A 23,499-nucleotide genomic window follows, 5' to 3' on the forward strand; every position below is an offset into this window, starting at 1 on the left:
AGATCAACCGCCTGCGGGTGGAAATTTGTGGCGCCTTGGGTTACTCAAAACATCATCGGTTAGTTTCGGTTCACCGGAGTATCATTTCGCTATCTACCTAAGTACCTAAACATCGATGTACCCAAGCGAACGAAGATAATAATTTACCAACCCGCCTACGAAGATCTTATATCATATCAATATCCAACATATCACAAACCAATCAAGCCTCAGAGCTCAAACTCATCGCCACAAGCTGTCCCGTCCAACCAACATCCTCACCACCAATCTTCTGAATCGGCGCCTCGATAGCAATAGGCGCCCACACGAACGATACGCCGTTGATCCCCAAGACAGCCAGGAACTCCTGTTCTTCAGCAGCAGCACTTGACAGGGGCGCGTCCAGAGTCGTCTCCTGGATACTTGCGAAAGTCCGGTTGCCGCGTCCGATAACGTTCAAGTTAACCCACGTGCCCACAGGGATTGTAGAGTTCAGTCTATAGTAATTTCCTGATGCGAGTAAGGTAAGGTTCGGGGTTAGTAGAAGCGAGGAGTCGCCGCCGGATATGATGGTAGCGTCTTGGCTTGCCTCGTCAATGCGTAATTTTAGTGAGAGCGTATAATCGCGGCCCTTAGACAAGAGGGGTGTTTCTACAGAGCACGAGGAGCTGATATTTAAGGTCGACTCTGCGGTAAGCGGGCAGTTCGTCGTGGCGTCGTATCCGTTACCAGAATGATCGAGGACGGCAAGGTCGTTCCACACAGCTATTGGTGTGAACAGGTCTCTGTTAACCATAGATCCTGCGGTATAGTTGAATATAATCGAGCCAGTGGATGGGATTGCCCGGTCTAAGTTCTGGCCGGGTATGTTTGGGTGCAGAGTCGCAAACGCCGAAGAGAATTCAGATTCTGAGAGATCGCCTCCCCATTGCTTGTCCGCTAGTGCGGGAATTCCATCTCTCCAGGCATAATAAGCCTCGGAGTATACGGATGCGTTCGCGCCGTAGTCATTCCACAGAGGTGTCACGGCTCCCAGGACTAGAGAATTGTTTTTCTCCGGGTTATTGGCGGCGACCTTGGCATCAAAGACGAAGGGTTGCCATATTCCACCAGTTGCCGGATTTCCGTTGAATGTCCGAGCTACGTTGATAACTTGCGGGTAGCTTGCGGAGTATTTATTAACAGTATAATAAGTATCATCGGAGTTTAAAACGGAGTAATTGTTCAATATGTAGTCGCGGTACGGGTTATCGGCAGAGAAAGTCCAATGTTGTACCGAAACGTTCTGGTAGATGTTGCTGTATTCAGGTTTAGGTGGAAAAGTGCCCCAGATACGAATAGATTTTCCAGACACTTCGTCGATATAAGCGGACATTTCGTTCACGAATCGATTATACTCATTGGGGTCGCCAGTATACTCATCTGCGCCAATTGAAACTGTTTTTGAATGGAACCAGTCAAGAAAGGTACTCCAGATAGTCTTCATCGTAGGTATGGTCTCCGGATGTGAGATATTTAATAACGATAAGTCATTGCTAAGTCCAAGTTCCGGCTTCCATTGTACTATCACCAGTGAGTGCCCGGGCGCCTCTATCTCGGGAATGACGGTCACTCCACGGGAGGCACAGCTTGATTGGATATCTTCAAACTGGTCCTTCGTATAAGACTCGTTCTTGTATTTGCTCAGGCCAGCAAGATCCTCTGAATCGGACCATAAACGAAACCAAGCATCCAGTTGCAAAGATTGCTCTCTTGAGTAGAGGTTGACGTTATTGTATAGATTATCGCTTAAGTGTATGTGAAAGGTATTTTGCTTGAAAAAGCTCATATAAGAGCACAATTCAATAATAAACTATTTATTCTTGGTTAGCCCCGAAAATTCGCATTTATATCATCTGGGCATGTCTGAACTCGACATCAATGAGACGGAGTGGGAGCTAGTTAATTGTATAGAAGCTTTGCTAGACCTTGTCGCAACGATATGTATCACAGAGTTTACATACCTCCGATGGGTAATAATGACGAGCGGCATCAAGCATCATGCCTCGGATTTTCCACCCAGGCGCACCGTCTGCTTGGCCATACGGTAGTGAGCCATTTGACAGTATTGCCTGTTGCAAGACAGTCCTTGTACCCCACCAGGCACCTAAAGGACTGGCTCCAGAGATGATGATGCTTGAAGAATTGATCGAGAGTGTGTATCCTTCGGAAGTTTGAGCACCAGCCACATCAGTATACTTAATAGGATCACCGAGGGTGAGAAATATGGCGTCTGATGTTGGCTCATCGCCAGTTGAGACGTCAATATCTAAGTTCAAGGTGTTGTGTAAGTCATCCGCAAACGTTTCGGCGAAGTCTTTCAGAGTTGGTGGGATTAGAGTCTCGCCAGTCTCATCACGGTTTTCCGAGAACTTTGAGTCTACCACTAGGGACTTAAGGGATGATATCGAGTAAGATCCATCACTAGACGTGGTGAAAGGAATCGTAGGTATCCCTACGATCCTTGAAGCTACGAGACTAGCTTATGAGAAGTCAGTCTATGAGGCGGTCTGAACAGTTACATGGTATATACGAACCATTATAATATGTAATCCACCACACAAGACACGAAAAAAGTGACATCGTTATACCGGTTAAATACTATTGGTGATTATGTCTCATTAAGAATGTAGGTTATGATTCAATAGGTATTGTAGGGGATAAGATAGCTTCTACCTGATCGGCTCTGTATCGTGACAGACTTGTTATTATATCTAGGTTATCTATGATCACAGACTGCAGCATTCCATGCAGGGAGATCTGTTTCCCTGTTCCTCGTCATCTTGGAGGCAAGGCGAATCATATTGTTCTCAGGGTATTGAAGTTACCCAGCTGGATGATCGCTTGAAGGGTCATGTAACCTTGGAGAGCGGGGCTGATAAGGGCTTGTAAATAGTCGGCGATATTAAAGCCTTGATGATATTGATTGTTGTCAACTCATGGAGTAGGTAGGGTAGCAATGAGAACGGTAGATGTCAATCTATTGCCCAACCTGTTCTTGGATGTTCGAGTTGAGAAGCCCTGAGAGATGTACCTAGGTACCTGGTGCAGAAAAGAGGAGATCCAGCCACACACGTAGTATGACACCAAGATTACCTAAGCTAACGAGGGGCGCTGCCCTAAAATTTGCGATAAGATAAGATGGTGGGGGTACTTGAGTATTTCGCGTGTGTAACTTTGTATCTCTTCTTCGCAATTGACTTTACCATCTTCATCGGTCCGTCATAATTGTACATACACTTGAATAACCTCTATCGAGTCGCCAGAGAAGCCTTTGATAACAGAAAATAATAATTTCCGATCGTATTCTCCAGAAACACGCGCATTATGGAGTCCGACACGTCCGCGGCGGTACCTCCCAAATCGAATGAGGATGTCCATGATGAGTCACTCAATCAGGCTCCAGAACATGAGGACAGCGACTTGGACTCTGTCTTCGACGATGACGACGACTTAGACGGCGAGCTTGGCCCCGACGGAGAGCCCGACATATCAAGAAACTACAATCGACAACGACCTTTACATACCAACCAACAAAAACCTACTGCCAACACCGCTGCCAATGTCGATGACCAGATCGCCGCCCTTTCGAAACATGCCGCTAAGATCCGACTTGACGATGTCAAAGAAGGTCAAGATCGTGACAAGGACAAGGCCGACAGGGCTACTAGCGAGCAGGTCCTCGATCAGAGAACTCGTATGATCCTCTACCAGATGATCAACCGCGGAGTAGTCAGCGAAATACATGGTGCCATCAGTACAGGAAAGGAAGCCAATGTATATGGCGCTGTCGCGTATCCCGATCTCAATGGCCCATCCGTCCAGCGAGCCGTCAAGGTTTACAAGACGGCCATTCTAAGCTTTAAGGACCGAGAGAGGTACATCACCGGCGAACACCGATTCAAGTCTGGCGTAGACAAGGGAAATAATAGGAAGATGGTCAAGTTATGGGCGGAGAAAGAGTTCCGCAATCTAAGGAGAATTCACTCTGCTTCTATTCCTTGTCCCGAACCCATACAACTCAAGCTTCACGTCCTTGTGATGAGTTTCCTTGGAGATAGAAAGGGCTATGCTTACCCGAGATTACGAGACGCTGCTATCGCCGAAGATGACGCCGATCAAGTATGGAGGCAACTTTACATTCAACTACTTGGCATCATGCGACGAATGTACCAGATTTGCAGATTGGTACACGCGGATTTAAGTGAATACAATATTCTATACAACGACAGACAACTCTACATCATCGATGTTTCACAAAGTGTTGAGCATGACCACCCTCGGTCGCTTGAATTCTTACGAATGGATATCAAGAATACGGGTGATTTCTTCCGCAGAAAAGGAATTGATACATTATCCGACCGAACTGTCTTTGATTTTATCATAAAGTCTGAGGGTGCGGTAGAAGAGCCTAGTCTCTCAGAAGCAATTGAACAATTGTACACATCAAGGGAACCATCTACAAACGACGAGACGGCAACAGCCGAGCAAGAAGTTGATAACGAGGTGTTCCGGAACCAATACATCCCTCAAACCCTAGAGCAAGTGTATGATATCGAAAAGGATGCGGAGGCGATCGGTGAGGGCGAGGGAGGGAAGCTCGTCTATCGAAATCTTCTAGCAGACCAAGTAGTAATGAAGCCAGTTGCGGAAGACATAAGTTCGGGAGATGAATCGGATGACGAAGGGGCGGCTCTTGATGACGAGTCTGGGAGTGACGATGAAAGCAAATTCTCGAAGGGAACACCTCGGGGTAAACGGTTCGAGGATAAGGAGGAGAAGAAGGTATGTTACATCCCGATACGATACAAACTGTTTCACTCTCCTAGCTGTTTGTATCGTCACATCCTATCCCTTCTAGAGTCACATGTGCTAACGGCAGGCAGCAACGCAAACATGCTGTCAAGGAAGCAAAGGCCGAGAAGCGGAAGGAAAAGATGCCAAAGCATATCAAGAAACGCCTCGTGGCTACAAGCTCTAGAAAGAACAGGTAGACTTGAAGCTAAAACTGGAATATAAAAAAAAGGCATCGCGCTAAATCTCTCCGCGTGTGCAAACGACGACGTGACACATCATCGTGCTACCTCTTAACCTCCCTTTCTATAGCAATCTCACCGAATCAAGCAGGATTCACGATAGGAGGTAAGTTTGCCAGTTCCTTCAAAACCGCCCCAGCAATCAAATGATGAAATCTTGACGCGCACGGCCTGGACTAGGCTTACTGTGTTTTTGCCGCTTTCCTGGTAATAACCGTGGCTCGGTCCTCGCCCCCAACGCACGCCCTGAGCTAGCCCTTTACAGAAGGGTTGAATGCGGATCAAAGAGAGCCCTGATGATTGCCTTTTATTGTTTGTATTTTTTTACGTCTGATCCTTTGTATCTTCGGTGAAATACCCCTTAAGATCACCAGGACTGTTCCCGGGGTAAGATGGGGTGAGGTTGGGATGGATGAGATTTGCAAAACTATCTACCTAGTAGGTTTCTAGTCAAATTTGATGAAGATAAATGAGGCTGTAGTTAAGGGCGTTCTAGCTCTGCATGTCTTGTTCTAGTAGACTCTAGCTTCGGTAGAACGAGATTGCTCTCAAAGGAAATGCGGTGTCTATCTAGATCATAGCTAGTGCTATCCAACTGGGCGGGTCTAAGGGGTACCCTTAATTTTCTTAGCCCTATGTTTTACCAGGGCTTCTTTGAAGCAAGTTGTAGTTCAAATTAGCTAGCTATACACGGAGCTTATCTTCCTCAACGGGACAAAAGCAAAAAGGTGTGTACTGTATAGCTAACACGGGCTTAACTGTATCAATGTGAGACACAGTATCAAAATGTATAATGTATGACTATTCGTACAGTGGTCACTTTCTTTTTGTGCCACCGTGATAGGCGGTTAGGTACCTAGATAAGTACACATCTCAGTAGGCTTCAAGCACTATCATCATTGTAAAACTCGTATGATATGTTCGGTATATAATAAATTTCGCCCATCGTTACCCAAGTCGCAATTACATAACAAAGTAGTCTATCTAGAATTCAAACGAAGGGGGTATGTACGAAATAAGTCTATGTGATATCCAACACCCTAATTCAACCCATCTATCGTACCTACGTAGTCATCCTCCCGTTCCTCCTTGGCCTGTGTTGCCAATCCGAATGTACCATCTCTCCTCCCACTCTCCTATGCACCACTGTAGTTGATACTGCCGACTCGAAAAAACGACGACAGATGCTGTACTGTAGTCTTAATATGTCCATAAAAATTCCTCGCAAGCTGTAGAATATGATTGATTGTAATCATCCCTAAGCAACCGCATCTTATAAACAACGCTTTGCGCTCTACTCCTTTTGATTCCCCGCACTATAAGCAACTTCGTGACACGTTCCACATGACGTAGCGTCATCCTCATCTCGCTATACCGACACTCCCTCTCCTACCCATCAACATTTCCATCTCAATTAAATCAACAGCATATTCGGGTTCACCTTCTAATGTCTCTCGTATCAAGTCCACCGCTGCTGTTGTTGCTGTAGACTGGTTCTCGGATGATCCGGACGAGACTTGAATTTCGACATGCGGATCCGCGCCATGTTGAAGTAGCGTTTTAATGGCCGCAACCCATCTCTCTCGGTTTAGCATCAATCTTGCGCTCGACGACGTCTCTAACAAATGTGTCATAGTTACACTTCCTCTTGAGAAGTAATGTCGTCCTGCCTTTAGTGCTTTCACCCACATCTTATCATCGTCTTTGGGCGATGCACCCGCATCGAACAGGATGTCTAGGAACCGCGAGTCCGGCATATCGCGGTGGAAGTCCCAATAATCGCCACCAGTACCCGCGCAAGCACTAAAACCATCGGCCTTAGGGCTGACAACAAAAGGTAACAGTTCTTGGGCTTTCTTCTTCCTTGCCTCCTTGTCCAAGGCTTTCAATTTCGCAGCAGTATATCGGACTAAGTTGGCCTGGAGGGTAAGTGTTAGGAAATCCTTTCGCTTTGGCGGCTTGCCAGCATCCATTGGTTCGTAGCTTGCCCAATGTTTTCGACAATAGTTGGGAAGCCTCGTTTCGTACCAATCGGGGTCCTCGTGGAGTGGTTTATGGCTTTGCAAAGCTGACACCCAAGCTCGCTGGCATGTAATATCTAGTTCGTCTAGTAGCTCGCAGTATTTTCGTAGGTCGGGAACGTCGCTATCGATCCTCTCGGCGTATCGCAATGCGTTCGCAATGAGTAACCAGGCGTCGGGTCGGAATCGCCAGCTAGGCCACGCCAATATCGGAGGTCGAATAGCTTCGAATGCCTTCATATGTCTAGCACATCCACTAAGCAGCGAAAAATCAAGCTCCATGCTGTCGTGAGGTATGCATCCTGGGAGTCGCTGCCAGATATCTTTTCGGCGGACCCATTCCTTAGCGGTTTGATGAACAAAAACCACCCGTTGGCTCGTCTCAGAAGTGTTAGAGTTGGAAGATGGACCTGTCTCAGCAACTAGAAGGCCGGCGCAGCAGGTGTGTAAACGTCGTTGCATGTGATCGGATAAGTGTTGAATCGATGCTTTGTCGTATGGGTGCCGGTCATCGAAAATAATCCTTAGATCCCTAGCTGTTGGGTGTAGGTAACCTTCCTCGGAGAAAGCAAGTGTGACTAAAGTGGGAGGCTGTTGTGCCTTAAGAACAAGATGAAAGATCCTAGACGCGTAGTGCTGGTATTCGGGACTCAGGTTTTCGAGCATACGCATATACAAGCCGTCAGGCCCTCCAAGGTGTGCTGGTAAAGAATTTAACATGCCTCTTAAAGTACGCAAACTGCAACCGACCACCATGTCTATCGCCAACCTAGCCCAGAGGATGTCGCCCTGGCTTTTTTGTGCTAACTCCTTGCAGAGATTCTTAGTATCGGGTAAACCGGGCGCTTCGTCTTCTAGTCGACCGGCCACGTACTGTGCGATCGAGCGCTCGGTGTGTTCTTGGAGTTTGATTCTTGGGAAGTCGACAAAAGCTTCTTCGAACGCGGGGAGCTCGCGGGATGTTACGACGAATTTGATAACGTCTTTATTAGCCATACTGCCAACCAATTTCGCTATTTCCACATGCGAATCTTTAGCCCATTTACTTTGCCCCCATGACTCGTCGCCGGTATCCTTGTCGTAAGTAATATCGAGGTCCTCTGGTTCATAGTGATCCTTCCGCTCCATGATGCGGTATTCGTCGAGGCCATCAATGAAAATGAAAAGGCGCAGGGTTTCCGACATGTGAGCGAAGAGAGAGTAGAAGCCCTGGTTAAGATTGCTGATGCTTGTAAATAATACAGGCGGCGGCCAAGAGCAGTCGTAGAAACTGGGGAATGCGATTCTAATAAGGTCGCGCCTCGTGGATAAAATCTGGTATAGAATGCTGCGCAAGAAACCTTCGTACGACTTTTGAATTCGGTTACCTCCTTCGAACATAAAGAAGCAAGCCATGTACAAGTCTCCATCACTGGCCCAGCCATCAAGGAGTCGTTGCTTCACCTTTTCAGATTGCCATACGTATTTTAACAGCGTCGACTTGCCGGACCCTGCATTTCCACTAATCCACTGAATATTGATGTTAACATTTATCCTAGCAAACATTTTGCACGAAGGCTACTATGTTCATTGCAATCTCCGTACATAGGAATCTAAGGGGTAATAAAACTTACCAAAACGGGATCCTTAGACTTGAGGAAATTAGTAAATGGAGATAAGTTGGGTTGAAGAATCCATTCGCACGTCTGGCCGTAAGCAGGATCTATTCGGGATTCACGCTCGTTCATCGTGTCGTAATAAAGCGAATTAAGGATTTCTAAAGATTCGAATGTTAGTGGTGACTGAACCATATATATACTAATATTGAGCTGAAGTACCTTGGTTTCGGGGTTCTCTCGCTTCAACTTCTGCGGGCGTTGGGCCGGATGATACTTTAGAAATCCACGACATCATCTGCCCATAGCCTGGTTCGTCTCGACTCTTGAATCTTGCAAGATCTAAATGGTTCACAATCAGATCGTGCCTCGTCACGTTGAAACTCTCGTATCCCGCCGAATCCCTTGGGACAATCATTTGTATTGTTCCTTTCCCAAGTTCCATTCCATCGGCATCCTTTGCGAGCTCAGCTGAAGCTGTTATCGTTGACGGTAACTTCTCTCTGATACACACCACCCTTATATCTCTCGAGATCATCAGAAATGTGCTGTGCAGATTCTCAAAGGCTTTGTCGCTTTCTCTGAATGCACGCTGGAGTTGGGTAGTCGGCATAGTTGGCGATAAGAGTGCGGTTGCGGCTATACATTCGCCTAAGGAACGCTTTCCACCCCTTACATGAGGCGTACCGAGAAAAACACACCCAATAGTCCGCGGATACACATTTCCTAGCTCGACGTGCGCGCCGTAGATTCGTGACATTGCCGCTGTGACTAGAGCTTCTTTGATGACAATTCCGCCCAAACCGTGACCTATGAAGATAATAGGTCGGGTTATACCGCTTCGAAGGCGCGAAATATCCGCCAGAAGGCTCTCAGCTTGGTCAGAAAAGGTGCCATTGCTACTTAGTGCACCACCCCATCCCCAAGCAATGACTCTCGAGTCCGACATATCCTGCCCGAGGAGATCGCGCGGGTAACAAACACCTCCTTTCGTCCATGTCCCCGTTCGTGAGCCAAATAATCCATGGACGAAGACGATATCCAGCCCTTCTTCGCCATTGTGGGTTCCATCGTAGAGGACAAGAGGCCCTCGCCCATCCGCTCGTACTAGAACTTTTTCGCGCGAGTCCAAAGTCGAACTGCTCGACCGCCCCACACGATCCAGGCGCAGACTAGACGTCGACGATGACTCTTTCGACGATCCACGGGCGGCGCGAGCTATCCTAGCCAACGTCTCTTTGATCCTGTTCATTGTTCATTGACATTTATCCCCCTCTCTCTCAACATGGCGGAAGAGTATGTTTTGGGGACCAAATCGTGCAAATAGTGGAAGAAAAGAGAAAGAAAAAAAACTTTTCTTTCAAGTCATAGAGTTCTGGTGTTTCGAAACATGCCCGATCAGACTTTACCCATGAACATTGGCCAGGGTAAACGACAGCAACCCACGCCCGGGAGTTCATTCGCCTTGCTAGTCGACGGAAGCTTGCCGTTGGAGCCGTTTACTAATTGACTGGCCTGCCTGGTTGAGGATAGCCAGACAAAGGCAAGGGAAATGGTTCTGCGGAGCTCGCTGAGGCCAGGCAGCCTATACCGGTATGCAGGTTTCCCATATCCCTGTCAGGTCTCTTTCCTGTTGAGCCCTGTTTCTGTTTCTGGACCCAGTTCTAGCCCTGGTTTTTGACACCACCTCTTGGCGCACATGGGCGCAGGTGCAGATGTTGGAACAGGCCATGGAAATGATACATAGTATACTGCATGTCATTTTCTACCCGTTTTCTACCCGTTTGCCCGTCATTGTGACTTTAAGGATTTTTTCCCCCTTCTCTTTCCGTTTGCCACCCAACGAAAGGGAGGATCAATGAAGATCGGGGGCCAGGGTTGTATACATGAAGGATAAAAGTCCTTAGTGAGGGAATAAAAACGAAAAGTCGGGAAAAAGTGTCGGGGGGCTGAAAAGGGGCCAAAATTAACATTCTCTTTATTTTCATATTGCTATCTAACCTGAATAAGCTTATGTCCTTGAAGTGCATATAGCTCTATATATACATATGCAGACGAAAGCTACCCCCTCCGTATGTCTAAGGAAGTATACATTAAGCACGTTCGGTGTGTGTGACCAATTAGACTAGATTGCATCATGTACAAAAAACAGGGGTCTTCTTCTATACCTAATCGGGTAATTTCAACGGTCAAATGTATTACTCATTGACTCCGCTCTTTCGGGTGATACAGAAGGTCTCCGTGGCATTCGGAACGTCAGCTGACCACCCGAGACCCCGGAACGAACCGTTGCGTTCTGTTCAGTGTCTCGCATAAAAAAAACCTGGATTAAGCGGATATCACTCGCATCCTCGTCCGGAGGCATGGAGCGGCTCGAAATTCAACGTAACCCATCCTTCCTAAGAGCTGACAGGTAAACCCCCACGAAGGACGAAAGAAGAAAGAAGAGACTCCTAATCAAAGTAAAACATTCTAAATTAGGTCAACTTCCCTGGTACAGTATGGGACATACGATATCGTACTGTCTCATGGCTCAATAAAGCAAAAACTCCACGCGAAGCTCCTAAATACCAGAGTGGACCCTTGAACTGACGTGCCCCCCTGCTGAAGCCCCGGTTATCATCAAACTTTTATCAAGGTTGTTCGAATGTGGTGTAGAACAATCCCGAGTTCACATTCGCCAGCAAGAACTAACTACAAACACTATCTAATTGTACTTACATTAGTACTCACCTTCGGATCCGTCCCAGTTCCGCAATCATGTGTTGGCATATACTAAACCCAACGTACATGAGCATCCGCATAGGTTATGCACCAAGAAATATGCATACCAGGCTTAATTGCCCCTTACTTGGTAATTGGAACTATTATATTCGATTATTGTTCTTTACTGGGTTTACCAGATGCCCACTAGTTAAGGCAGTCTAACGTGGTATTCATCTAGTCCGATTTCTCACCTCTAGTAATGCCCTCATTTCCGTCACGAAGGAAGCGCCCAGCCAACTCGACACCCTTGCGGGCAACAGGATCAGAACCATTCTAGGTGGAGGTTTTTTGCCTCCTTCTATACTACTTAGCGGGTGGTAAACCAGGTATCGAACGGTCGAAAACTGGTTGTCTATGTCACATAGAGTTAGCAGATTTGCCGGGCCGTTATTTACTCGCAGCCGGTTATTGTTTGTGTGGTCCGAATTATCGTAGCATTGGATAGTCTACGGAGCCGTGTAACCCAACTCACATTATCTCTCGCAATGTTGCAGTGTTAGGTCGTAAGATAATTGATCGCTTACCTTTGTTAGCCATTAGCCATACCTAGTTTGACGCCGTACGAAGGGATCCGTCCAATATTGGTTGCAACTAGGTAGAGACGGGTAGATTGCGAACAAATAGCTTCGGGTCGTCCCATGGGACAACACATACCAAGAGCCCTTACCTACAGTCCGGTCACGCAGGATCGACCTGCGTTTGTCTCCTCATGCGTGTCTTATATTCACCTCACTAGACCTCTTCGACTATCGTGCCTGAGAAGTGTCACACCTTCTTGCCGTTTCTGGACATCAACCCGCGTTGGACTGGCCGATAGGTTGCCGTCGCTGACCAGAGTTGCAGAAGATTGTCAGTTATTGGATATCGATACCTTCGAATGTGCAGCCGGTTCTCATCACATGCAACCTACCTAAGTTGGGTGAGACTTAGACCATCGGTTGGAACTGGGCGGATCGCCATCGTCTTCTCACACATTTATAGGAGAGGAACCCCGAGTTATTCGCAATATGTTCGTCAAACACCAAAGAACAATTCTCTCCTAAACTCAAGAAGCAGAATATCAGAAAAAACATGACTTCCAAGAAGATGACGACTCTTATTAGACTTGCGCGGCGGACGCGTACAAAGTTTTTATCTTTATTGTTCCCCTGCCCCTTCCCCTGGACGCAAAATGATCTCCAATACATTCCCGATGATTCTAGTTCCCAGCAAGGTCTTTGCGGTGAAGCTTTGGTCCTAGCTTCGCAGCTTGATAGCAAGACCTTCCGCCTGCCAAACCTATGGGAGGTCTTCTCTGAATGGCCACTCAAAGAGAACCCACACGTAAAGAGGCTCGAGGGTCTCGTTAATTCAATGCTCGAGCGCATCGTCACCAATGAGAGGAAACTCAAGGCCTTGAAGCAGGCTAACTTCGCTCGTCTCATTTCCCTGTAAGTCCTAAGCCACCCTTGTCTATACTCCCAAACTATTCATCTAATCTCATGGCTCGATATAGATGGTATCCTGACGCGGAATGGCCCGAGCTTGAGATTGCTACAGCTTATTCTGTCTGGATATTCGTGTGGGACGATGAAGTCGACGCTGGTGACACTGACGTGTCACACGATGAGGAGTTGTCGAGAGCCTACTACCAAAAGTCCCTCGATACCATCCACCACCTCTTAGGTCTTGACACCCAAGGACAAAAATTCGTGGATGAAAAACAGGCTTTACATCCTAACATGGTTTTATTTACCGATGCCGCTCGCGGTATACGTAGCGCAGCAGATCGAATTCAGCGAGAACGGTTTTATCATGAGTTAGAGCATTTCATGATTCAAGTGGGTGTGGAGCATAGCCATCGAATGAGAGGTTCCATCCCAACGGTAGAAAAGTACCTGGAGATACGCTCCGGCTCTGTCGGTTGTGCCCCTCAAATAGCCATTACCGAGTAAGTGAAAAGACACATGCAATATTATAGGTCTTATTACTTACAACCTGCCTAGTTTGATGCTTAAGGTTAGACTACCCGAGTCCATCATGGAGTCCGCACCCATGAAAGGACTTTGGAAGGAAACAGTTATTATATGTCTTATTCTTAACGATATTTATTCAGCACAAAAAGAAATAGTAAGTTTATGCCGTAATAACCGATTTCGAGCTGTAAATACTGACAATCCCTTTAGGCACAAGCATCGCTCTTGAACCTCGTGCCGGTCATGTTCAAGAACTGCAATCCAGAAAAACAAAGTCTCGATTTAGTAACTCATGGTATTGAAGAGACTTTACGTACGACCATGAGGAGATTCGAAGAAGCAGCAACGGCCCTCAGCGGGATGGCGTCTCATGATGTGCAACTAGACAAGGATGTACAGGCTTTCATAAAGTGGTGCCGCTATTTTATCACCGGGGTATTACAATGGAGTCTAGAATCCAAACGATATGGTATGGCGGAATGTTTACACGATGATGGATCTCTCAGCATAGTACTTTAGACAAATCTAACTAGATACACGATATACACGTTCATTCAATGAAAGCACAAATTTCATTATCATCTAAGTAGGCATACATAAAGAATATATAAAAATAAATCATCTACATTGGATCATCTTAGTAGATTCCTCATAAGTTGTGACTTGCGAGAATACCCTAGTTGAAGAGGCAAGGGGTTAGGGTTCACGAGACTTGACGGACCCCATTTTGCGGATACACTAGAAGATGAACATGAAGCTAAAAATTACTCTAGTACGAAGACAACGTAGACTCCGCTTGCGTAGTCGTTAGTCCTATCTAACCGAAGGCTGACGCCGTCCCACACGTTGGCACGGTTCTATTCCTTGCTGCATGTGAGAGGACCGCAATTACAGGGCCCCCTTTCCTGGACTTCGGGCTGGTCCCGCAGCCCAGCACCCAGCCACGGACGCAGAAGGCTTGTCAGCCGGGTAGACCAGCTCAGCTAAGAGAGGAAGGGATTAGAATGTGATGTGTCGCGACGATTTGTTTGCAAGAATCACGTTGAAATTGGTGGGATCAGCGTCACCGCCATTGTTGGGTCTGGTATGAAGCACCCTGGTCCTTGAAATCCTTACCGAGCTGCTAGCCGCCGACGCTATGGTCCGAAGCTGAAGTGAAAATGGTGCGGCCCGGGCCGGGTTCTTCGAGAAAAACATACGTACCGTCAGACCCGATGAAATGCACGAAGAACGCGAACGGGACGCTGCACAAGTGGTTGATCAAAGAGGTTGCAGTGTCAGTGCGCTGCCCCCTTGCAAAATGCCGTATTATATACGGTATTATTGCAGATGTAACTAATCCCCGTAACTTGTGACTGCAACGATATGTTGGATACAAAAGCGGTTGAGCCTCCCCGCGGAGTGCCACCCGATTAGTTCTGCTCACGTCATCCTGGGGGTCGCTGAACCATCTCTACGGTACTGGAAAAGGATGTCCGACATCGTCGTACCAATTACTAAAAAGGGGGGAAGTAGTCAGCATTATAACCTCAGCAACTATTATACACCAGGATCTTATCAAATCATTAATCCACACAGTTACGACTCTATACAACGTAGTAATGGTCTTTATAGTCGCATAGTCGCAGGACCAACATTTCTACTATTCCTAACAATTGTAACTCTTAATGTCTATTGCGGGTTCATACAGTGGTTGGAAGAGCCTACCTACGTGATAGGTAGCACTGTTGGGAAAAGAAACGAAAAAAAATTATGCGACTTGATCCTTCAAGATATTTTCATAGCAACATTAATATATTCAATTCTCACCAATGCATTACTTTTATTTCCCAGGACATCTCTCGAATGTGACTTTAAAGTAACAATTCGTGTAAAAATTATGCGAGACAACTGGCGAGACTTGAGGGCTTCGAAATGAATGGACACGCAGCTTGAGTTCAGAGAAAGGATTAACGGGAGCTTACACGACCTTGAGTAACCCATACCGAAGAGCCTACGCAGAAGTCCGTCTTAATTTCGTATAGCGGAGACTTACAGCCCCGTTGATGGAATCGTTCCATTCGAACCGCCATAACACGTAATAAAGAAAGACTTCAGGGTTCCACCAGCTTACAACACTGCACCTAACCTTTCAAAATTCGTATATTCGTTATCGTCCACGTGGTAGTAGCAATGAGAATAGTCCTGCGCTTCACCGAATTGCTTAGGTGTCAGCCAAGGCTGTTCCTCACAACACTATAGTCTCATGAGTTCTAGCTTACGACAGACGCTCCTTTGGGGGTGTTATACTACTGATGGGATGTCTATCCTGGAACTCCACTATACTTGGTAGAAGAATGGGTTGTCATGGTCCCCTCCCCCTTTCCTGCCTTGTCGATGTTTGAGCACCGTGCCTTGATTTTTCCCTTGTCTTTTCGTTCTCATCGACAAGGGAACCACTAACTTGGGTTATCTTGGGCTAGCCTTGACTATCAAGAGTGTCCGTTTTAGACTATCCTCTACACCGAGTTAATCTCATGGACTGATAGAAGGACATGCGCGAAATTTAATTGATACTTTTGTAACTTTTTGCCTGTAAAAATGTAAAATAAGAAACTTATAATATTATAATCATGCTTACGCTATCAGGAATCCTAATTGTTATGCACGGCTGAGGTAATGCGCTGAATTATTTTGTTGTAGTCATGCCTGTTATTTCAATTGAAAAGAATATTGTCGATCATTTAGTATACGGTCGGGACTATAATGTAGAAAATTAGTATACTATCCTTAGGTAACCTCGGAGTGTTACCCTATTCAGGTCCGAATCCTTCGAGTCCCTGTGTTTCGAATAGCACCCCCTAGAATGACTATAGGGCCACGGCGGGGTAGAAGAGAAAGTGGTATTGCGTTGTGATCAACTGTTATGTTGCGAGGCACCTAACAACGGGTCCAAACGCAGAAAAGAAGTCTTTCGGGTATTCAGTAAAACTAGTTAATACGTATATACGAATTGAGGAGGGAATGGAGGGTAAAACTCTTGTACTCGTTCAACCTTCAATCCAGTCTGGACGCCACAAAACCATTTTCCATTCTACATCTCTCTTCCCTTTTTCCTATCCATCAGTCATTCATCGAGACGACAAAAGAACGAATTGAAATGGCATGCCGGCTTTAATTCAATTGTGCTTCCCCAAACGCCATCCTATGCTTTAAAGAAATAGACCCATTCTCATGCGATGCTCATGCCATTGGTTCCTTGAGGATGCGCATCGAGATCTATATCCTCAACTAAGGTACGTTGGTGGGCACTCTCCCTCACTAAATTTCCGAAGTATTTGAGCGCCACCTCACTTTCCCCGCGGACCTTTACAGTTTCTTCACGGCGTGTCCCGAGCTCCTCAACAGACCGCGTCAAGTTAACCCGAAGATTGTCCGCAGGGATTCGGAGAACCTTGCGCACAGAACCCACGATACGGGTACTGTTTGTATGGACATAATCAGTTGCGGCGATTTGTGTTGAAATCTTCTCGGATAGACGATGGGGTAGCGAATGTGGAACTTGCTGGACGACGTACGCAGCAGCGGAGACGACTGTAGGATTTCATAGTAAGTATCAATTCAAGATGAATGTGGCAAAATAGAACGTACCTGCAAGGACTAAGCCGGGGATAATCAGCTTTCGGAGATTGTCATTTCCAATAATTTTCATCGCAGTCACAGTGTGGTCCATCCACCCCATACCACCAATCATACGTCCACCAAGAGTAGTAGCGACGGTCAACGCCAAACCAGTACCGGCGAATTTCTCCTGGCGTTGTAAAAGAGTAGACCAGTCGACGAAATCCCACAGCTCAATGGAAACGTCAATTTCCTTAGCTGTCGCATCACGTCTCCTTTGGAACATGACGTTAGGGCGGAAGTTGAGATCGTGAAAGTCGTTGCCGAGATGCATTAAACCAAGCTGCTTAATAACATTGACCCCACCGACAGCCTTCGTTCTCGCATAATCTTCGCAGGACGTGACCGAAGACGAGATTTGAGATAGCATAGCTTCTTTCAAGTCTTCGGCATACTGGAAAGCAAAGAAGGGGCCTGGATACGGCACACCGAGGTTGTCCTCACCGGCGTGGGTAATAACCGAGTTAAGAGTTGTCCGAGTATGGTCGTAGACGTCCTTGCAAGTTTCCTCGATGGTTTGGTCCACTTCGTCGCCAACCTCGGCATTCGCTTTCTTAGAAGACTCAAGCAGAGGTTCGATCTCCTCCAAGTCCCTTGTGACTCGTTCCAATTCCGATTGAGCTACGTCGGAATTGACCGTAGCAAGTACATTCACATCGTTGAGGATGTTGAGGAGATATGTCTTGGCAGGTGCAAGCTTAGATCGTGCTCGCTTTTCCAGTACAAACCGTCTTAGGGACTGTTCTAACTTCTCGAAGTCCTGGATCTTTTCTTTCTCCTTGCCCTTCCCCTTGGGGTCGTCACTAGGATCATCTCCGCCTCCGCTTGCGCTACCACTTCCTCCTCCGTCAGGACCGCCAGGGGGCGACGGGACTGTCGGAATAGCATTGCTAGATACGAAGTGGACGAGCTCGGTGGACTCCTTGAATGTACGAGGGCTTAGACCGTAAACCTGGTCTAATATCATCTTCTGGCACCGTTCCTTGTCCCGAATCAGATCGTAACCATTGACAACCATAAAGATGTAGGCTTTCTCCGCGGCCGCGGCCCAGATGAACTCCTTTGCGGACTGGGTGAAGTGATTCGCAGCAGAGACCACAAAAACAACAACGTCAATTTCTTCCTGTCGTGCAAACACAGCAGTTGTTTTAGTCGTGTCGGAATTGAGGCCTGGTGCGTCAATCAATGCAATGTCGACCACGCCGTTATTCAGCAATGATTCATCGATCGTTCGCACATCCTTAATGTAGACTTTGCATTGCATGTAGGTGGCATTGTCGATAACAATATTCTCTAGCTCACGCAGGGGAAAAACGTCATAGGTTGATTCGTCATGTCGGTTGTAAACTGTATCCATATGGACTGCATGTACTTCCTCAACACCGGCGTTCTCTCTCGCATCCAGAACCTCGCAGAAAATGCTTGTGCAAGGTTGTTGGTCCTCTGGAAGGACCTTGCGGCGCAATAGCGCATTGCAAAATGTTGACTTTCCAGCGTTTAGATCTCCAGTAATCAGAACCTTGCTGGAGGTATCCTCAATTCTTTCGCGAAGCAAGCGTAAATGCTTGATACTAGACCGAATCTTCCCGTCAAGGAGTGCAGCGATAGATCCTTTCTCGAGAGAGTGGACCAATTCAGTTTGGTGCATAGAACCTAATTTGAGGTCTAACTTCAAGACGGAAAATTCCTGAGCAATCTGTGGTGTAAACAGTCTGGGGCTGTCTGCTACATTCTTGTCCTCGGCGTCTCTGCTAGATTCAGCTGATTCGTGGTCTTCGACGGTGGTCATAGATCGTCGCAAAGGTCGAGCATGTTGGGGAGAAGATGGCTCTCCAGCCATAGAGAAGGCATGTTGTAACCCAGGACGAGACGAGGGTCGTTCGGACGAAGATATTTCGGGTCGCTGAACAGAAGGATAGTGCGCAGGCCAAGTAACATTGGTTTCTTGAAGGGTTTCGAGTAGCTCAACAACTCTGCTGATGGAACGATTAAGGGCGGCTCGGTGTTGGTTATACCATAGCTGAGAAATAGCAGCGACTTGGGTTCGGTGATCAGTCTCCGGGTTGCCGGTTGATCGTCGTGATAGCGGCATATCCCTCGATACGGCCGGATCGGATCGGGGGGAACCAAGAGGTCGTCTCGAAGATCCAACATCATCTCCTGCGACACTTCCACCATAACCAGAATCATCATCTATAAGTGACTGTAGTCGCGCGGCATGTTGTGATGTCGAACCGCTGCCGACGGTCATATAACCAGGCCTTCCGGAAGCAGACGGAGATGGTGCATTTTCTTGCTCACGATCCCATCCGCGTCCACTAGGGGACTTGCCTTTCGAGGCAAAATAATCTTGACTCATTGCTATCGTTAAATATCTTTTATTTTTAATTCATAAACATTACGGGCACCGAAAATCGTGGGCGGAGCTCGATTGACTAGTGCGCGTCCAGTTGTTGGGTCGTAAGGTAGTTAAATGAGTTAAATGATCTGGAGATTCCTTAGGTTTAGTGTGGTGGGTGATGATACTTTTTTTCCAGTGAATGAAGAGGCGAAATTAGCGGTATGCTTGGTAATAGACGCGGGCTTGTGATTGGATAAAAATTCCGTGAATTGTATGGGCAATGCAATTCTGTGTAACAACAATTCATCATATGTGCATAAAACTAGTATAACTTGTACCTAGGTAGTGAATCCCCACCTGCTTTGCAGCATCTGCGTTTGCGTTTGAGGTCATTATGCCTGAGTCCCCAGTGAAAGTTGATAACGCGACCAGGAAATGTACCTAGGTACCTACTGTACGTACTTCTTTTATCGTCACTTATCGATCCGCTCAAGGTTGCCATTTGGTGCTTCGGCTTGGCAACTTTGGAACTTACTTACATATACCAACCAATACGTTACCTACCACTACGAATAACTACGAACCGAGGCGGACGCGTAACCATAAGGCTTCTATTGGCATAAGATCTCCTCAAACTTCCTAACCCGACAGCACATTCGTTGACAACGCTCATTCCCGCTATCGCAAACCATCCGCCTCTTTACTACTCAACACAAACCACTCTATTTACAAAGTGTTTCGCTTTCCACAGCCATGAATGTAAGCCGCTGTCTCGTCCCAACTCTTGAAATAGCTGGTTACGCGATATCCGATGGCTAATTATCCACGATTAGATCCTAGAATGGGCCTTCGGCAAACGCATAACGCCCGCCGAGCGTCTGCGCAAGAACCAGCGAATGATCGACAAGGCAATCCGAGAACTAGATCAAGTACGAGTCAAACTAGAGAAACAAGAGAAAACTCTGGTCGGTCAGATTAAACAGAGCGCGCAGAAGGGGCAGATGGGAGCAGCTAAGATCCAGGCAAAGGATCTCGTACGTACGAGAAGGTGAGAAATCCGTTGCGATCACGGGAGAGTAGATTTGGGACATAGCTAACCTGGTCTTCTGTCCGTTTATAGATACATCGAGAAGTTTTACGGAATGAGAAGTCAACTACAAAAGATATCCTTACGATTACAGGTTCGTCATTCCCAGCAACCTATCCATACTACTATACTCACAAGAATGCAACATTAGACCCACCGAACCAACGAGCAGATGATGCAAGCCATGAAAGGAGCTACGGTCGCTTTAGGCAGCATGAACCGGTCGATGAACTTACCCGCATTACAACGCATCGCTATGGAATTCGAACGAGAGACTGCAATCATGGACGAGCGACAAGAAATGATGGATGATGCGATCGACGATGCTATGGACGTGGGTATTGAAGAGGAAGGCGACGAAGTCGTAGAACAAGTCCTGGAGGAGATCGGTGTTGACCTTAACCAAGCTGTAAGAACCCTATCAAAATTATACTACAAGCCCCAGGATCTAACAAGGAGTAGTTCGGCGAGACACCGACGGGTCTTCAATCCGAAAAAGTTGCCGACGGTCGGGTTGCCCAAGCCATTGGTGGCCCTAGTGGCGGCGGTGGGGGAGACCCGGGAGACGATGATCTTCAAGCCCGCCTCGATAGCCTAAGGAAGTAGGCTTGGGTTATAACTAGAGTTGCGACTGCGTTGACAAGGGGTTTGCTAAGACTGGATTGAAATCATTACAGAACAATTGCGTGTAATTCTGAGCATGGAGCGAGGAACTTTGGGGGTTTATTTGCTTTACTAATACTATGATACAGTATCTTGCCTTGGAATAAGTAATGCAGATTATGAACATAGATCACCCGAGTACCATACGCAGTATCTCAAGCACACCCTCTTTATCTAGGGGGGCTGGGTTGCTTTTAACCCATCGGTCCTTTAGACTATGTTCAGCAATGTTTTCGAGCTTGTCTTCTCCGATACCAAACTCTTTCAGCGTCCGCGGCATATCAAGGGTACGGATGATAGCGTCCATCAGGTCACCAAGATCAGCTATCTCTCTTTTTAAACCCCTCTGGCTGAATATTTCCCGAGCTTTGGGGTCTTCCCAGAGGAGCTTGATAATAGCGTTTTGTCGCTCAACGTTGGCGCCCTTCTTGTAGTTGTATTTGCATACAGCAGGGTTAAGAATGCAGCTGGTCTCGCCGTGACCTACGCCCGCTGGTCCTAGCTGATGACCAATACCGTCTACAACGCATCGAGTCAGTGGCTACTCTTTCCCATAATCTCAGATTTTGTATGTAGAAGTATGTCTCATAGAGGTGGGGGTAAAGGAGGGGGTCAAAGAGGCTTGTAATTCACATACGACTCGCTCCTAATGGCACACCTCTACTAGATGCGCTCATAGCATCTCGAGCCCCCAATTGGCATTCTAGCCTCGCCTCGAGATCCTTGGGGTTTTGTTTGCTTTTTATCAGACCGGGTATCAGTTTAGCTAACCCGTTTTTAGCGTCTCGGTCTGCATCGTCATCACTCTTCAGAGAGCAAAGCGTTTCCACGCAATGATCTACAGCCTTAACGCCGGTACTCAGCCAAACTTTCTCAGGGGTTGTCGTAGTGAGCTCCGGGTCGAGGATGATCAAGGCGGGTCCCTGCAAGGCTCCCGAAAAGGAGAATTTCTGTCCTGTTTCGTCGTTTGTGGCGCCTGCAAATGGGGAGTATTCGCCACCCGATAGCGACGTAGGAATGCAAACAACCGGAACCTTCGATGACTCAATGCCGTCACGCTTCCGCGAGCTCGTAGGACAGAGGGTGTCCAGCTCAGCATGAGTCGACACATCATTCGCCAGCGCCTTATAGGTATTTAGCAACAAATCGACCTTGCCCATACTGCTAGTAGCTGGGCGTATACATACAAATGATACCATCTTGGCCGCATCTGTGAGACTCCCTGCGCCTAGTGTAACGATCAAATCCGCACCACAATTCTTTGTGCCGGCCACAATTTCAAGTATCTCGGACCAAAGAGAATGGGGCTTCATGCCAATCCTGACACCAGCGAATTTACTACCCAAGGCCCGTTTAAGCCCATCGTAGTATGCCGTGTTATTCGCTAGGGACCTAGAGCAAATAACATAAATCCTAGACGCATGGAAAGTATCATCCGCATGCTTAAGAAGTGAATCGGCGAATGGCGACCCGTAGCTTAGAAGCGGTCGGTCCCGACCCGCGAAAGCCGGTCCAAATGTCTCGGACATGCTAGACAGTGCTAAATGTTCCGTGTACAGGGTATAACAAAAGTAACAAGATAGTAGTGAAGTGAACAGATTCTCGTATACTTCCAGGGACGTAGCCAGGCTTTTAAAAGAATACTATAAAGTATATACATCAGAGCATTGGTATGAGTATTATTAATATAGTATGCGGATATTTCTCATTCCCAGGTTACTGACAATACCATATTGGCCGTACAGCGCACTTCCGGTTATACTAAGTACATATGTATTCCACTTGGTGAGTTAGTGTGCCTCGGCATTTGTGTTTGTTATTCAATGGCATCCCTCTTTTTTAATATAGTCTTCTTTAAGTCAGAGTGTGACGAGCCTGTATGAGGTAGGAGAGTCGTCATCGTAAGATTTTGAAGTGGATTCCGACTATATAGACACAGATACCTACCTGCATCGATAGTATATTCAAAAGAAGAATAAGCATATTCGATGGATTGGAGAAGACGATGCGCACCCATTTCTGATTCTATATATATGTAATCCGTTGTGTAACCATGTACGTCTTTATTCTGATAGGCTATTTAGTATTGGAGAAGCGTTGAAGGTGCTACTTTTATGGTAGTAGTGGTAGTAACTAGCAAGTTGTCGGGTACACCTACCTGTATTTAGACCCGGATCTTGCCAAATCGTAGCTCCGAAGCGTCGCCGCGGCTTCCATTATATGGGTCAGATGCACAGGCCAACAGACCTAGCGCATTTCCAGGTAGGGGTCGGGCAGGTAGATTCTCCCCCCCTCGTTCTTCTAATTCCGTTACATCACACCCCACGATTTATCAGCCAAGTCCAACCTTACAACAC

At 46.9% G+C, this 23,499-nt stretch overlaps 7 protein-coding genes across 7 annotated transcripts; 3 read left to right on the forward strand and 4 right to left on the reverse strand.

Annotated features, from left to right (window-relative positions):
• Positions 1 to 44: 44 nt before the first annotated feature.
• F4822DRAFT_18481 (glycoside hydrolase family 20 protein) lies at positions 45 to 2,826 on the reverse strand. The gene is made up of 3 exons (XM_051453462.1): positions 2,556 to 2,826; positions 1,983 to 2,500; positions 45 to 1,831 (listed from the first exon to the last, which is right to left on the reverse strand). The coding sequence occupies exons 1-3, from the start codon at positions 2,599 to 2,601 to the stop codon at positions 203 to 205; spliced, it is 2,193 nt and encodes a 730-aa protein (XP_051319381.1). The 5' UTR covers positions 2,602 to 2,826; the 3' UTR covers positions 45 to 202.
• Positions 2,827 to 3,345: 519 nt separating this feature from the next.
• On the forward strand, positions 3,346 to 5,012 carry F4822DRAFT_424078 (Serine/threonine-protein kinase Rio1; the record flags this gene model as incomplete). Its single annotated transcript, XM_051460089.1, has 2 exons — positions 3,346 to 4,803; positions 4,905 to 5,012. The coding sequence occupies 2 exons, from the start codon at positions 3,346 to 3,348 to the stop codon at positions 5,010 to 5,012; spliced, it is 1,566 nt and encodes a 521-aa protein (XP_051319382.1).
• Positions 5,013 to 6,249: 1,237 nt separating this feature from the next.
• Positions 6,250 to 10,088, reverse strand: F4822DRAFT_18521 (uncharacterized protein). The gene is made up of 3 exons (XM_051453464.1): positions 8,893 to 10,088; positions 8,689 to 8,831; positions 6,250 to 8,584 (listed from the first exon to the last, which is right to left on the reverse strand). The coding sequence occupies exons 1-3, from the start codon at positions 9,920 to 9,922 to the stop codon at positions 6,416 to 6,418; spliced, it is 3,342 nt and encodes a 1,113-aa protein (XP_051319383.1). The 5' UTR covers positions 9,923 to 10,088; the 3' UTR covers positions 6,250 to 6,415.
• Positions 10,089 to 11,905: 1,817 nt separating this feature from the next.
• Positions 11,906 to 13,939, forward strand: F4822DRAFT_385234 (terpenoid synthase). Its single transcript, XM_051456613.1, has 4 exons — positions 11,906 to 12,866; positions 12,932 to 13,366; positions 13,422 to 13,545; positions 13,602 to 13,939. Exons 1-4 carry the CDS (start codon positions 12,508 to 12,510, stop codon positions 13,908 to 13,910), a joined length of 1,227 nt encoding a protein of 408 aa, XP_051319384.1. The 5' UTR covers positions 11,906 to 12,507; the 3' UTR covers positions 13,911 to 13,939.
• A 2,331-nt stretch (positions 13,940 to 16,270) lies between these two features.
• Positions 16,271 to 19,562, reverse strand: F4822DRAFT_18551 (uncharacterized protein). The gene is made up of 2 exons (XM_051453472.1): positions 17,022 to 19,562; positions 16,271 to 16,964 (listed from the first exon to the last, which is right to left on the reverse strand). Exons 1-2 carry the CDS (start codon positions 19,408 to 19,410, stop codon positions 16,603 to 16,605), a joined length of 2,751 nt encoding a protein of 916 aa, XP_051319385.1. The 5' UTR covers positions 19,411 to 19,562; the 3' UTR covers positions 16,271 to 16,602.
• Positions 19,563 to 20,020: 458 nt separating this feature from the next.
• F4822DRAFT_18561 (Snf7-domain-containing protein) lies at positions 20,021 to 21,169 on the forward strand. Its single transcript, XM_051453474.1, has 5 exons — positions 20,021 to 20,151; positions 20,226 to 20,440; positions 20,513 to 20,573; positions 20,631 to 20,888; positions 20,942 to 21,169. Exons 1-5 carry the CDS (start codon positions 20,146 to 20,148, stop codon positions 21,083 to 21,085), a joined length of 684 nt encoding a protein of 227 aa, XP_051319386.1. The 5' UTR covers positions 20,021 to 20,145; the 3' UTR covers positions 21,086 to 21,169.
• Positions 21,170 to 21,174: 5 nt separating this feature from the next.
• F4822DRAFT_18572 (putative Fe-containing alcohol dehydrogenase) lies at positions 21,175 to 22,814 on the reverse strand. Its single transcript, XM_051453475.1, has 3 exons — positions 22,330 to 22,814; positions 21,780 to 22,266; positions 21,175 to 21,661 (listed from the first exon to the last, which is right to left on the reverse strand). Exons 1-3 carry the CDS (start codon positions 22,669 to 22,671, stop codon positions 21,273 to 21,275), a joined length of 1,218 nt encoding a protein of 405 aa, XP_051319387.1. The 5' UTR covers positions 22,672 to 22,814; the 3' UTR covers positions 21,175 to 21,272.
• Between the last annotated feature and the right edge of the window lie 685 nt (positions 22,815 to 23,499).

The sequence above is a fragment of the Hypoxylon trugodes genome (assembly GCF_022578975.1).
Source record: "Hypoxylon trugodes strain CBS 135444 unplaced genomic scaffold F4822scaffold_1, whole genome shotgun sequence".
Taxonomy (NCBI): Eukaryota; Fungi; Ascomycota; class Sordariomycetes; order Xylariales; family Hypoxylaceae; genus Hypoxylon; species Hypoxylon trugodes.